At 40.8% G+C, this 15998-nt stretch overlaps 1 protein-coding gene and 1 pseudogene across 1 annotated transcript in view; one reads left to right on the top strand and one right to left on the bottom strand.

The window, feature by feature from the left end:
• Positions 1 to 4968, top strand: part of LOC102829970 — a 16113-nt pseudogene extending 11145 nt beyond the window's left edge.
• KIF13B (kinesin family member 13B) overlaps positions 1 to 5237 on the bottom strand; it is a 294477-nt gene extending 289240 nt beyond the window's left edge. The window contains exon 1 of the mRNA XM_006864335.1: positions 5122 to 5237. Within this exon, the coding sequence (XP_006864397.1) occupies positions 5122 to 5176 (55 nt within the window). The 5' untranslated portion in view covers positions 5177 to 5237. The remainder of the gene's footprint in view (positions 1 to 5121) is intronic.
• Between the last annotated feature and the right edge of the window lie 10761 nt (positions 5238 to 15998).

Raw genomic sequence — 15998 nt, 5'->3', positions numbered from 1 at the left:
ATAATTTTTAAGCTACCTAAAGTTATAAAACATCAAAAACCTGAAAAGGAGAGCATGTTGATCTTACTAGTACTATTACTCATGTTTGTAAAATGTTCACTTCATTTAATAATTAGATCAGTTAATAATGTATGATCAGGTGTTCTTTACAGTATGTGGAAAAACACACAGGCATTATCTGGTGAGCTGTACAAGTCTGAAAGACAATGTTAAAGACAAACAAAATCTAAATATAGAACTTCAAGATCTCATGACAAAAGAAATCTCCCCATTTCCCTTTAATGGTATAAGTTCATATTTCAGATGCAGAAAAAATAAAAGGTTGTGATATTAAAACTATGTAAAATTATGCACATGAACAAACTGGAATGGAAATTAGATGAGAATTATTTGTTCATATGGAAAGATGTAATTTTTCCCTTGTTATTGTTTCTTTTGTTAGTATTATAACGTCATAACATAGAACCAAAAGAATATTCCTGACAAGAGCATATGCATTAGTTAATACAGAATAAGGATCTGATGCTTAACATTAAAATAAGTTTTCCAAATCCATGTATAATTTAGCAAAAAGACTGAAATATCTTACTACCATAATAAATGTTAAATAATAAACCAACCAGCCACCTTAACACTAAACATTCCTGAGTACAAACACTGACTCACATGAACAACTTCATGGAATGCCAGAGACATCTTGCATTAAAAAAAGTGAAACCTGTCAGAACCAGAACTCAATGGGACTGCCTGGTTTCTTCAGTGTCCTAAGTTTTCCACTTTTGATAGGGTGCTGTGTTGTTGTTAAGTGCTATCAAGTCAATTCCAACTCATAGTGACCCAGTATAGGGTTTTGAAAGAGTGGTGAGTAAGTTTGAACCACCAATTTTGTGGTTAGCACTCCAGTGCTTATCTACACCACCACACCAGGGCTCTGACAGGGTGCTTACTGCTCTCTATTAAGAATGCTACACCTCATTTTAAAGGAGCTCTGGTAGCTTAATGGTTACAAATCGAGCTGTGAACCACAAGGACAGCAGTTGGAAACTCCCAGCTGTTCCGCAGGAGAAAGATGAGGCATTCTGCTCCCGTAAAGATTTACATCCTCGGCCACCACCACCACATCTCATTTCAGTTTTGAGTTTTCCTTCTCTGACAGGTTTCTGCCTTCCAGGAACTCTGGCTTTCACAAGCTTTACTTTTTTTTATATCCAGATTTCATGTTTTCCTCAAAAGAGTGCTAATATGATTCCAAATACCATTCTTTACAGTAAAAGTGTAATTACAGCAAACCAGTCTCATTTGTGAAGAATGATTTCAATGGTTGCTGCCTGCACTAGTAATGAGCCAAAGAATCATTAGGACTAGAAGTTTACCATGGGTCATTGTTATCTCTGGTAGCGTAGTGGTTAACGAATTGGGCTGCGAAACTTAAGGTCAGCAGTTCGAAACTACCAGCCCAGCAGTTCCGTGGGAGAAAGATGAGCATTCTGCTCCCATAAAGGTTTACAGCCTCGGAAACTCTGTACAGGGTTGCTATAAACCGGAACCAACTCCACAGCACATAACCACTACCACCATTACTTAATATAAGGAGCTCTGATAGCGTTAAAGGTTATGAGTAGAGTTGCTAATCACGAGGTCAGCAGATCCAATCTACCAGGTGCTCCAGATGCTCTGTGGGAGAAAGATGAGGTTTTTCTGCCCCATAAAGATTTACAGCCTTGGAAACCCTATACAGGGTTGCTATGGAACCAACTCTATGACACATAACCACCACCACCATTACTTAATATACTAATTTCCCCAAAAGTAATAGGTATTCAAAGGAGCTCTGGTAGAGTAGTGGTTATGAACCTGGCTGCTAATCTCACGTTCAGCAGTTCAAAACTATCAGCTGTTCTGCGGGAGAAAGATGAGGCTTTCTGCTCCCATAAAGATTTACAGCCTCGGAAACCCTGTACAGGGTTGCTATGAGTCGATACCGACTCCATGGCACATAACAACAACAACATATAGTTGTTCAAGGGGACGCAGTGGCTCTGGATGATAAGTTCTGGACTATGAACAACAAGTTCCGTGGTTTGAGCCCACCAGCAGCTTCATAAGAGAGAAAAATGAGGCTGTCTGCTCTGGAGAAGATTTAAAGCCTTAGAAATCCTATACACAGGTCACTATGAATTGACGGCACTTAATAACAACAATAGCTGTTCAAAGTAATATTTTTTTAAATTACTAGAAATATGGTCTTGTTAACATTTTTAAACAAACACTAGGTAGCAATTTAAAAATCACTATCTTCAGAGATTTATGTAAACAAGTACTTTAGGACAAAATTGGAAACAGGACCAATTTTAATATCTGTGCTAAGCACTTTTAAAATATTTTAAAGCAAAAAAAAAGTTCATGTGCATGTCAGGAAATCTAAGAATAGGTAAGAGATGGCACTAATTGAATAAAAAAGACATTTTTCACCAAAAATTATATACTTCTATTTATAAGGTGAAATTCCTGGGTGGTGCAAATGGTTAATGTGTTAACTGCTAACCAAAAGCTTGGAGGTTTGAGTCCAGCCACAGCTGCCCTGAAAGAAAGGTCTGGTGATCTACTTATGAAAAACCAGCCATTAAAAACACTATGAAGCACAATTTTCTATTAAGACATACAGGGGGTCACCATGAGTTGAAAATGACTTAACAACAACTGGTTTATTTATAAAGAAATGGAATCTTCATGTAAACTTTAATTTTTAAATGAGTTCAAACCAAGAAATATCTACCACCCATACTACAGCTAACGGAGTCCTGGTGTGGCACTATGGGTTAATGCACCAGACTGCAAAGCTGTTTGAACTGCAAGGTCAGTGGTTCAAACTCACCAGCTGCTCCTCAGAAATCCTATACAGGGTGGCTATGGGTCGGAACTGACTCAACAGCACTTCACAACAACAACAACATACCACAGCTAAATTACTCTGAGCATCCCTTGAAACTCTACCACTGACAATTATTACAACAGTATTCTATAAATAAATAGTACAGTGGTGGTGGTGGTTATGTGCCGTGGAGTCGGCACATAACCCTGTACAGGGTTTCTGAGGCTGTAAATCTTTACGGGAGCAGAAAGCTTCATCTTTCTCCAACGGAACAGCTGGTAGTTTCGAACTGCTGACTTTGCGGTTCACAGCCCAATTCGTAACCACTACGCTACCAGAGTACAGTCCTTCCCCTAAAAAATGAAAAAGACGGGGAGAAGGGGTAAAAAAGGAAAGGATTCTCAAATATGACAAGTCTTTGTGTGGTAGTTTGGTAGCTGTCTCTTTTTTGTACTGACATTTCTATGCTTTCTGTGAAAGAAAATTCTAAGAATGTGCTGAAATCGCCCTTTCAAAACCAAATCCCAGATACAGACATGTTGTTTTATTTGGCTTGTTTTTTCTTTTATCATTGTGATGGTAATCAACTTAAGGTTTATTAAACTTATAAAGATGCCACATATTTAGCAGAAGCTTTTGAAATCATTCAGTTTACTCAAGTGGCTGGTGAGCTTGAACCGCTGACCTTGTGGTTCAATGCGACCCTGCGGTCCAGCACATTAACCCACAGTGCCACACCAGGACTCCTAGAATTGGGTAAACAGCAGGGGCAGGAGCAGAAACCAACTAAAATAAGAAAAAAGGTAGCTCAAAGCATGTGTCAACTAGTCAGACTGCACATCTTAATACATATAAGGTGGTGGCGGTAGTGGTAGTGTGCCACTGAGTTGGTGAACTTGTATATCATTACAGGAGCAGAAAGTGTCATCTTTCTCCAGCAGCTCGTAGATTTGAACCACTAATCTTACAGTTAGCAGTCCAGGGCATAACCCACTAGTTACCAGGACTCCTTGATACATACCAGAGAGCAAAGAAAAGGAAAACTAGAACACCTCCTACAACTTCCACATAGATACAAAACAACACTTGATTACATTCAAAGAAGCTTCGTAGACAACTTAGAAAATGATTCAGATACTTACAAAGGATTCAAGTTAGTTAAGAGTCTGTCAATTGCCAAGTCATATCCTGGGATTTTCCTACTGCTCCCAATAACATGTAACACAGAAGGTAGGTGCTTTCAAATATATTATCTCATTTAAACTATCTTGCCCTAGTGTTGCTGCCACTAAGCAGCAAAGCCAAAAGCTCACCTCCTTTTCTGACAACCAGTTCTTCCCACTCCATCAGACTGTCTAAAGACCTAAAACGTACTATGCCTATCTGCTTTCTTTACCCTCCCTACAGAATCAAGAGAACGTTTGAAAGATACAATTTCACAAGAATCTTGGCACTGAAACTATTTATTGTTGAGAGATGACGAATATGACTTGAAGCACACACACAAAAATCTTAAATCAGAAAAAGAGGAAGAGAAGGCATCCCTTCCCGCCTCCCCCCCCAACCCAAATCAAAGTATTTACAACTCCTTATCGCTGTTCAGGTTAAAGGAATATAAAAGGAAAACAGAGGAGGGTCTTTTGCTCTCCAGAGCTTTCTCAGAAGTGTAGACCAAATCCTCTTCCATTATTCCTGCCACAAAAGTACAGTTGGGGCATGGGGGTGGGGGCATCGGCCGGAGTCCTGGGGCTCGGGTCCGGACTGTCCCAGGCTGGCAGGAAGGAGTGAGGACCTTAGGGGCGGGGGCCGCTCTGACAGCTGGTGAGGAAAGAGTTGAGGAGGGAGGGACCAGGCGAAGGACAGAGAGTGAGGGAAAGAGGAAGCGAGCCCAGGGCGAAGGACAAGGGCGCCCTCCTGGAAGGGCAGGGGGGAGGCGAGAGGGCGAAAGGTCGCCAGAGGCGGGGCCGATCGGCGGAAGGGGCAGCGAGCAGGGCGGCCGGGCCCGGGACGTGGAGCCCCGCGGCGGCCCGGACCCAGTGGCAGGACGAGGGGAGGGGCGTCCCACGATGGGGCCCGCGCGGGCGGGGGAGAGCTGAGGACGAAGTTTCGGGGTACCCAGGCCGCCCTCTCCCCACGACGCGGACTTCAGGGGCGGGGCCGGACGGACCCCACACGGCGGCTGAGGGGAAGAACGCGCCAGGCACCTGCCGCCTCCGGCGCGGTTGGTCCCGGGAGGGCTCGGCTCTCACCTCTTCGGTTCATGGGCCGGATCCGGACCGCCACTTTCACTTTGGAGTCTCCCATCTTCGCAGCCGCTGAGGTTCTCGCTCGGCTTCAATCTGCCGCGGCCACAGTGCAACTCTTCTGAGCTGACCGGGCGGGAGGGGGCTGCGAGTTGGAGGGGTAAGGAGGGCGGGACCGATGTGGGGCGGGGCCTGTCGTTGGGGGGGCGGGGATAGGGCGGGGCCGCTCGCGCCGCTCTCCTACAGCATGACGGGACTTGTAGTCCTTAAGGATTGTTATGGGCAGTGTTGGGGCGGATACGCTCCTGCGGGAAAACGTGGAGCGCGCTTCGCTCTCTGGAACTTGTAGTCAACAGTTAGGACTTTTGTAAATGCCTCTCTTCCACACCGTTCTTCGCAGTTAATGTTGAGATATAAATTGTCAGTGCGCTAATACCACACCTGAAAACAGTTGAATAGATGACATTGGAGACTCTGTTAAACGTCTTCAAACTCACCTTTTGCCAATCTTAAATTACTGTTGTTGCTGTTAACTGCCGTCTAGTCGGTTCTGACCCATAGCGACCCTGTATAGGGTTTCCGAGGAGCGACTGGTGAACTTGAGCCGCCGAACTTGTCGTTCAAACGACTTTGCAGTCCAGCTCATTAATCCACAGGCCACTCTAGGCACAAACTAATTCCTCAACCTGAATTGTCCTCCCACCCTTTTTTGCTAAACACATCCTTTAAGACAAGTCAAAAACCACCTCTTGTGGAAAAGGTCACAAAATCACAGATAAGCCTAGGTTTCCCTCTTTGAGTCATAGACCTCGGGCTATGGAACCGACTTCAGTTCAAATCCCACCTGACCTATGTGAAGAAGCTGGCAAGTTATTTGACTTCTCTGCGCATGTCTTTACATACGTAAAGTAGAGATAATAATCAACTAAACCAGACAATAATAAACCAAACCCATTGCCCTTGAGTCGTTTATGGCTCATGGCAATCCCATAAAAAACAACAAGACTCTCAACTGCCATCGAATAAATTCCCCACTCAAAGAGGCACTATGGAGTCCTGATGTGGTGCTGTGGGTTAACGCGCTGGACTACAAAGTCGGTTCGAACTGCAAGGACGCAGTTCAAACTCACCACCTGTTCCTCAGAAACCCTATACAGGGTCGCTTTGGGTCGGAACCGACTCGACGGCACTTAACAATACAGCAGTAACTCTCTAAGCCAGAATAGAACTGCTTTCTTGGGTTTCTGAGATCGTAAAACTTTAGGGGAGCAAAGCAGCTGGTGGTTTCCAACCCCCTTTTGGCTAGCAACTGAGCACTTAACCATTGCGCCGCCAAGGTTCCTAAGCAACAATAATTGTTGTTGTTAAGCACCGTCGGGGTCGGTGCTGACCCCAGGTACAACAGGTTGAAAATGCACTTGAGTTGTTGCTACTGTGCCAATCCCTCTTTTTTCTGCTATCCCTCCACTTTATCAAGCATGATGTCCTTCTCCAGGGACTGGTCCCTCCTCATATGTCCCAAGTATGAGAGAGATAATAATAGTGCCTACTTAATATGATTGCTGTGACACATGGAAAGCTCTTGTAAAACTACCTGGCACATAGAAAATGTTAAATAAATGTTAGTCACTACTATTACTTTTGTTCTGTTATAGCATTTATACGACAAATGTTTACATGTCTCTCCTATCATGTATTTTTTAACCATATCTTATTTATTGTGTATCTGCTAGCACTTAGATTAATTCCTGGCATGTAGAAGAGCATTTATTGCATGAGTGAATTAATGAATGAATGAATACATGAAGCCACATTGAAATGAGCTCTTTATTAAGTCTTTGACAGTGTAGGCTTAATCTAACCTACAAACATATTCTGTTTGGACTAACTATAATAGCCAACACATCAAAATTAAAAGATTTATATATGAAATACTAGGCCTACATTCAGCCTGGGGATAGAATATCAGCAGCCATTAGAAGAGACAAATGTCTCCATTTCATCATAGACCCTAAACAGCCTGCATTACCACTCAACCCCTGTTACCTCTAAGAATGTAATCCTACTTTGTTGTTGTTGTCAAGACACATTAAAATGCTAATACAGAACTCAGAACCATTTTACAGATGAGTAAATATGAGTCGGAATCAATTAAACAACAAACATCAAATACAGATTTGCCCTTTTACCTTGTTGTTGTTGTTGTTGTTATGTGCCGTGGAGTCGGAACCGACTCATAGCGACCCTGTACAGGGTTTCCGAGGGTGTAAATCTTTACGGGAGTAGAAAGCCTCATCTTTCTCCCGCGGAGCAGCTGGTAGTTTCGAACTGCTGACCTTGCGGTTCACAGCCCGAGTCGTAACCACTACGCTACCAGAGCTCCTTCTGTGCTATTATTCAAAGAGCTTCAGTACAAGAAGAGTTATTAAAAAGAGAACATGCTACTTCAGAAGACTTTTTTTTTCCTTCTTTTTTAAAAAGGGGTGGTTTCTTTGGGATACTAAGGTTCAAGGGAGCCTTCTCAGCAGAAGCAGCAGTAGGGTTAATATAGGAAAGCCAGGCCTTTTGATTTTCACAGACCAATAAAATAAAAAAATAGGAGAAACTATTTAGGGTTGGCAGTTTTTAAATTCTATAAGCACTGGACTGCAAGGTCGGTTTGAGCTGTAAGTTCGGTGGTTCAAATCCACCAACTGCTCCTTGGAAACTCTATAGAGGGTTGCTATAACTCAGAACCGACTTGAAGACACTAAACAACAACAACAGCATATACATCGAAATAATTTAACTCACTACTGTCCTTCCTTTTTTAAAAAAAATCTTTTTGCTCCTATTGAAGAAGCTTCTGCCGTGGCCCCAGGACTTATTACCAGAGTTGAATACTCTGGTCTGAAACTTATTTCCTAATTACTATCTAACTGCATTTGGATTGTAACAAATATTGCTTTGGAATGTGCCGGGATTCCTAGGTGTCCATTCTTCACTTTATATCTCTTTTATAACCCAGTAAATTTTGTTTCGAAAAGGCATGCTCTAATGATAGCTTGACAGCTTGAATTTAGCAAAGACTGCTGTGTGCTGTTGAGTTGGTTCGAACTCGTAGTGACCCTTTATAGGGTTTCTGAGGCTATAAATCTTTATGGGAGCAAAAAGCCTCATCTTTTTTCCACTGAAGCAACTGGTGGATTTGAACTGCTGGCCTTGCAATTAGTAACACAACACATAACCCACTATGCCACCAGAGCTCCTTAAACAGAGGTTGTTGTTAAGTGCCATCGAGTCAGTTCTGACTCATAGCAACCCTGTATAGGGTTTCCTAGGAGCCACTGGCAGACTTGAACCTCTGACCTTGGTCCTGCAGAAAATGTGAAGACTGTTGCTCTTCTTTGAGAACTATTGTATTTAAATGTAAACTCAATTTTAAGTAAGAAGAAATCGCTTAATGGAGTTGAAGGACTGGGGCTATAACAAGAAAGAGGGAAGAGTCTTTCTAAAGTTCCAAAACTGTTTAAATGGAACATTTTGATTGGGAGAAAAAGATACCTTCACAAGGAACAGTAGCACAAAAACCCTTTAGGCTATTCTCCATTTTGACTTCTACTCACACTAATCTCTCTTTTAATTGTTACTGAACAGGTGAGGAAAGAGGTTTCTTAGAGTAAAGAGCCCAAACTGGAAATGTCTTTATTTTCTCATGGAAAATCTTCCTCTGAGAAGTGAGAAGGGACTGAGATGCGAGTTACAACCTGCAACCCTGGAGCTTCGGGGGCTTTTACACCATGTGAAACTGAAGACTGGAGAACTTCCTTGTCAACAAGCTGGGAGTTTTGACACAGGCTTCAACAAGTGAGATGGAAAAGTCAAGGGTTTCTCTCTTTTCAACTATTAAAGGAAAAAGAGAAAATAACTAGTAAATAAGGCACTCATGCCTGTGTCATCACTAAGTGGAATGGTGGGGGAGTTTGCAGTCTGCACTGGGTGACACTGTCAGATGGAGTGACACCAGAATGACTATTTATAAAGATGTGTGTACTATTTCAACAGAAATGTATTACTTCTTATAAAGAAGTTCCTTTAATTTATATACTTATAGCAACAAAAACATTTTTCATACATCCAGTTTGTTGTTGTGTTATTTACGTACCATGGAGTCAGTTCTGATTCGTAAAAACCCCATGCACAGCATAACAAAACACTGCACACCATCCTCACAATTATTGTTATGTTTGAGTCCATTGTTGCTCCCTGTGTGTCAATCATTCTTGTTTAGGGTCTTCCTCTTTTTCACATGATGTACTTCTCCAAAGAGCTGATCCTTACTAACAATATGCTCAAAGTGTTTAAGATAGTCTCACCATCCTCGCTTCTGAGGTACATTCTGGTTGTACTTCTTCCAACACAGATTTGTTTGTTCTTTTGGCAGTTCATGGTAATTTGAATATTCTTCACTAACACCATAATTCAAATGCTTCAATTTTCCTGGTCTTCCATATTCATTGTGGAATTTTCACATGCATATGTTGTTGCTAAGTGCCATATAAATACCTTGACTAGGGTTAGCCACACTTTAGGCCGCAAACTGATATCTTTGCTCTTGAACACTATAAAGAGGTCTTTTTGTAGCAGACTTGCCTAGTACAATATACACCATTTGATTTCTTGACTGCTGCTTCCATGAATGTTAATTGTGGATCCAAGCAAAATGAAATGTTTGACAACTTCAGTCTTTTCTCTGTTTATCATGATGTTATTTATTAGTGCAGTTGTGAAGATTTTCATTTTCTTTACATTGAAGAAGGAGCCCTGGTGGTACTGTTGGATGAACACAAGACTGCTAACTGCAAAATTGGTAGTTCAAAACCACCAGCCACTCTGAGGGAAAAAGATGAAACTTTCTGCTCCCTTAAAGATTTAGACTCAGAAACCTTATACAGGGTCGCTGAGTGGGAATCAACTTGATGGCAGTGGATTTGATTTTTGTGGCTTATATTGAGGTACAATCCATATTGTAGGCTGTAGTCTTTGATCTTCATCAGTATTTCAAGTCCTCTTCGTTTCCAACAAGCAAGGTTATATTATCTGCATATTGCAGGTTGTTAATAAGACTTCATCCAATCCTGATGCCATGTTTTTCATATTATTCATATGACTTCAGCTTCTTGGACTATTTGCTCAGCATACAGATTGAATATGGTGAAAGAATACAACACTGACACACACCTTTCCTGCTTTTGAAACCATTCAGTATCCCCTTGTTCTGTTCTAATAACTACCTCTTGGTCTGTGTACAGGTTCCCCATGCGCACAATTAAGTGTTCTGGAATTTCCATTCCTTGCAATGTTACCCATAGTTTGTCATGATCCACACTGTTGAATGATTTTGTATAGTCAATAACGCATAACTAAACATCTTTCTGGTAGTCTCTGCTTTAATCCAAGATCCATGATGTCAGCAGTGATATCTCTCATTCTATGCCCTCTTCTGAATCTGGCTTGGATTTCTGGCAGTACCTGTTGATGTACTGCTGCAACCATTTTTGAATTATCTTCAGCAACATTTTACTAGTATGTGATATTAATGATACTCTTTTAGATGATTCAAATGATAGTGTTTATGCCTTGTAGGTATATTTTTGCCCATTCCAATGGATGAGGAAATCATTGAACAATATCTTTAATATTACATGCAAGTTAAATTTCATATGCATGTGGTTGTTGTTAAGTGCTTTCAAGTCGATTCCAACTCAGAGAGAGTCTGTATACAGCTTCTGAGGAGCAGTTAGTGGGTTTGAATCACCGACCTTGTGGTTTGCAGTCCAGTGCGAAACCTACAGCGCCACACCAGGAGTCCATCTGTTGATATATATAAATCCAGCTTACATGGATCAATATACCTTCAAGGCTAAAACTCTATGTTAATTTACTTTTTGAACCTTCTTGGTTTGGTGATGTGGGACAAAGCACTGGACCCAAGGTTGTTTGAATTGAAACGTCAATGGTTCAAGCTCACCAGCTGCTTCTTGGAACCCTACACGCGTTGCTATGAGTCAGAACTGACTCGAAGGCACTTAAAACAACAAAAACAACATGCTCTGATCAGAGTTGTCATTACAACCCAATTACAATGAGGCTTTGAATCATGTAGTATCATCTGCACACAATTTGTGTGGCTTCAGGTGTTTTTACAGTTGCTGATTTTGTCAAGTTTTCTTGTGTTTTAGCTCAAGTATTATGGTAAGTAGTATTGGTGAATTTATATCAATAAATTTTTTAAAGAATGAAATAGGAATTAAAGGAAAAGGAGAAAAATAAAAAACAAAAGGAGTTTTGACTTAGATACTAATAATGTTGTAACTAATAACGTAATCCCGTATAGAAACATTTTACAAAACAATTTTCTTGTTAGTATTCATATAATCTAACAAATATTACTCTTAAGTAATTTACAACTATATCTATCACATATGATTAAAATTATGATAAGCATTATTAAGGATTCTGCATGGTCTGGTATGGAGGAGGTCTATAGGGCTTGGAGGTTGCCACTATGAGTTTCTGCACTGGATGACTCCAACCCTAGTGATGTCACTGGCTATGTGTACTTTGTATTATAAAACAAGTACTTAAGAAATAAACAAATATTTATAGGTATTATATTCAGGACATGTGATTGGTCTGTTTCATGTTCAGTTTTAGCTGTGTCAATGAAGAGGTTCTTATTTTTCTCCCTGATGTTTTGCAAATCTAATACTTTGTTCTAACTTTCTGTTGCTTTGACCTACCCATTTAACAGTTTCTGGCAGTTCCTGTGTAGGCTAAGGAAAACTTTTTGCCCTATCTTTAATGATCATCACTTACTAATAATGATGTTGTTAGGTGCCGTCGAGTCAGTTCTGACTCACAAAGCCCCTGTGCACAACAGAACAAAACACTGCCCAGTCCTGAGCCATCCTCACTAGTGTTGTTATGTTTGAGCCCATTGCTGCTGCCACTGTGTCAATCCTTTTCATTGGGAATCGTCCTCTTTTTCGTTGATCCTCCACTTTATCAAGCAGATGTCCCTCTCTAGGGACTGACTGATCCCTACTGACAGTATGTCCAAATATAAGAGATGAAGCCATCCTTGCTACTTAGAAACATTCTAGCTGTATTTCTTCCAAGACAGATTTGTCTGTTCTTCTGGCAGGCATGGAACTTTCAATATTCTTCACCAACACCATAATTCAAATGTATCAATTTGTCTGTGGTCTTCCTTATTCACTGTCTAACTTTCACATGTATATGAAGCCATTGAAAAACCATGGCTTGGGTTAGTCCTCAAACTGACATCTTTGCTCTTTAATATTTCAAAGAGAAGATTCGTCTAATGCAATATGTCATCTTATTTCTTGGCTGCGGCTTTCATGCATGTTAATTGTGGATTCAAGAAAAATGAGAAGTTTGACAACTTCAATCTTGTCTCCATTTATCATGATGTTATTTATTGGTCCAGTTGTGAGGATTTTCTTTTTCATTATATTGAGGAACTATCCGAAGAGCTGTAAACTTTGATCTTCATCAGTATTTGAAGTCCTCTTTATTTCCAGCAAGCAAAGTTGTGTCATCTGAATATTGCAGGTTAATGAGTCTTCCTCCAATCCTGATGCCACATTCTTCTTCATATAATCCAGCTCCTTGGATTATTTGCTCGGCATACAGACTGACTAAGTATGGTGAAGGTATACAACCTTGACACACACCTTTCCTGATTCAGAACCATTCAATATTCCCTTGTTCTGTTCAAACAACTTCCTCTTGGTCTATGTACAGGTTTCTTATGAGCTCAATTAAGTGTTCTGAAATACTCATTCTTCCCAATGTTATCTATAGTTTGTTATGATCCACACAGTTGATTGACTTTGCATAATCAATAAAGCACAAGTAAACATCTTTCTGGTATCTAAGAATGAAATTATTGCTATTGTTGTTAAGTACCATGGAGTTGGTTCTGACTCAGAGATCCTGTATAGGGTTTCTGAGGAGTGGCTGGTGGCTTTGGACCACCAACCTTGTGGTTAGCTGTCCAGTGCTTATCCTACAGCACCACACCAAGACTCCCTAATAATGATGTTGTTGTGAATTGCCGACAAGTCAGTTCCCAACCCATAGCGACCCTGTATAGGGTTTCCAAGGAGCAGCTGGTGAGCTTGAACTGCCAACCTTGCAGTTCAAACAGCTTTGCAGTCTGGCGAATTAACCCAGGACTCCCTAATAATGATAGCTAACATATATTGAATATTTACTATCTTTCAGACACTATCCTAAACATCTGACATGAATAGACTCATTTAATCAGGAGTACTGGTGTAGCACTGTAGGATAAGCACTGAACTGAGAACTGCAAGTTGGTGGTTCAAACCCTCCTTGGAAACCCTATACAAGGTCGCTATGAGTTGAAACCAACTTTATGACACTTCGCAACAATGACTCATCTAATCTTCACAACTCCATGACACATGTTTATTTTCCCTATTGGAGTCCTGGTGTGACACTGTAGGATAAGCACTGGACTGCTAACCTCAAGGTCAGCGGTTCAAACCCATCAGCCACTTCTCGGACACCCTATAAGGATAACTATGAGTCGGATCCACCTCTAAGGCACATAACAACAACAACATATAATAGGAAGAAAAAGTAAGCACCTAAGCAACATATTCCAGGTGCACTTGTGCTACCGTGGTCTCACCTCCCCACTGTGTAATCTTTCATGACGCAAGATCCTTCATGATGAAGTGGTCAACACGTGGCTGCCAGCCAGAAGGTTGATGGTTGAACTCATCAGCTGCTCCGCAAGAGAGACATGCAGCAGTCTGCTTTTGCAAAGATTACAGCTTTGGAAACTCCATGGGGCAGTTTTACTCTGTCCCATGTGGTTGCTATGAGTTGGAAGCTTCTTGAGGCAAAGGGTTTAGTTGTTTTTTGTTTAATTTTCACCATTCTACTTTCCAAAATGGTTTCTAAGACTATTTTTAAAGTTTATGAAACTGTAAAAAATTGAAAGTATGTACTAAGTCTATTAAAAGCAAAAAGCGAGGAAATGTAGTAATCACTTTATTAAGGCGAACTACTCTGCAGCCTAAAGCATGTGATTCCTGTTTGCTTCAGACTTCTTAGCTTTACCTTTCCAGAGTTCTTAGTTTTCTTAATTACAATCATCTCTTCATCTGTCTCCCCTGTGAGATCTTTTAAAAATCCTTTTATCTCCAGTACCTAACACAGTGTGTATTACTTAGTTGGCACTTAATACATTTTGGGAATGAAGATATTAACAAACTAGTGATGTAAACTAAGTCAGATTAAATGACATGCCTCAAGTCACATTGTGGCAAGGTTGAAATTCGAGCACAGACATGTTTGATTCTAAAAATCTATGCTCTTTACACACAAAGAAAAAGCCATACCTAGATGTCTCTTGGGGTCCTGGCATCACTGTAAAATAAGCACTGGAGCACAAAGTCGGTTTGAACAACATGGTTGGTGGTTCCAACTCACTAGCCACTCCTTGGAAACCCTATACAGGGTTGCTATGAGTTGGAACCAACTCGATGGCACTTAGCAACAACAATGTGTCTCTTATATATTTTTCATGTTAGTATTGTCTGTTTTGAACTTCTGGTCTTGGACTTCTGGTGTGGTGCTGTAGGATCAGCACTGGACTGCGAACCACAAGGTTGGCAGTTCAAACCCACCAGCTGCTCTTCAGAAATCCTATACAGGGTCACTATGAGTCAGAACTGACTCGACGGCACTTAAAACAATTGTCTGTCTTATAGCAGTCATCATTTTATACTGATTATTTATGAAGTGCTTATTATACGAGGCATCATGCTAAGCACTTTGCATATATGATCTCATTTAATTCTCATAACAACCCCATGAGATTAGTGCTATTACTATAGCCATAGACACACAGAAACCAAGATCCGATGAAGTGTGTTGACTTGTACTCATGTTCTTTCATAACATCTTCTCATGTTATTCTGTTGATCCACCCCTTTCTAGCCAATTCAATCTTTCCTTCCCCCTTCCCTTCCTCTTCTCTTCAGCTGAGTATCTCACATGGATAAACAAGAACAAAAAATAGCACTTAAAAAAAAAAGGACAGCCTTCCTTCAACTCTTCCTTAGTGCACATCAAGCTACCTCTTTGCCTCCTCCACAGCCAAGCTCCCCAAATAATAGTCTGCACTCACTGTCTCCCCTTCCTTACCTGTCATTAGACAGTTGACTATTAATTCAATCACACTTTCACCCACTCTCACACCTGCAATAAAATTGTGCTGGTCAAGTGTACCATCGCAAATCCAATAAGGAGCCCTTTGGTATTCATTTTACTGACTTCTCTCTGACAATCCCTCTCTTGAAGCTTTTTCTTCCCTTAGCTTCTATGGCATCACTTTGCTCACCTTTTAGTCTCTTATTTTAGTCAACCAACTGCGCCCCCACCATGTGCTTGGCACCATGTTAGGTGCCTGGGATACAAAGATAAAATAGATGTAGTCACTGTCATTAAGGACTAAGATGTTAGATCACATGTCTGGAAATTTTGTAACTTCTTCAGCTGGTTGTTTTGCTGCCTCTGTATTTATTTCTCAGTACGAAGTGGGAATCCCCTTGAAAGAGAATGTCTTCCAAAAAGGAGGAGGTCCAATGTGCTTGACTTGGTAGATACTCCACCCAATTTTGGAGCATAGTAGAAAAGAGAAACCAAGGATGGATTAGGTGTCTGAGAGATAAAGTAGGCATCAAAGAAAAAAGACACCAGTCTGCATCATAGCATGTCCCTTAAGGGCATAACTTGCAAAAAAAAAAAAAAAAAAAAAGCTCATGTGAGTTACTTAACAT

The sequence above is a fragment of the Chrysochloris asiatica genome, unplaced genomic scaffold (genome assembly GCF_000296735.1).
Source record: "Chrysochloris asiatica unplaced genomic scaffold, ChrAsi1.0 scaffold00064, whole genome shotgun sequence".
Classification (NCBI taxonomy): Eukaryota; Metazoa; Chordata; class Mammalia; order Afrosoricida; family Chrysochloridae; genus Chrysochloris; species Chrysochloris asiatica.
Note: the sequence above shows the minus strand (reverse complement) of the source record. Positions and strands in the feature narration are given on the sequence as shown.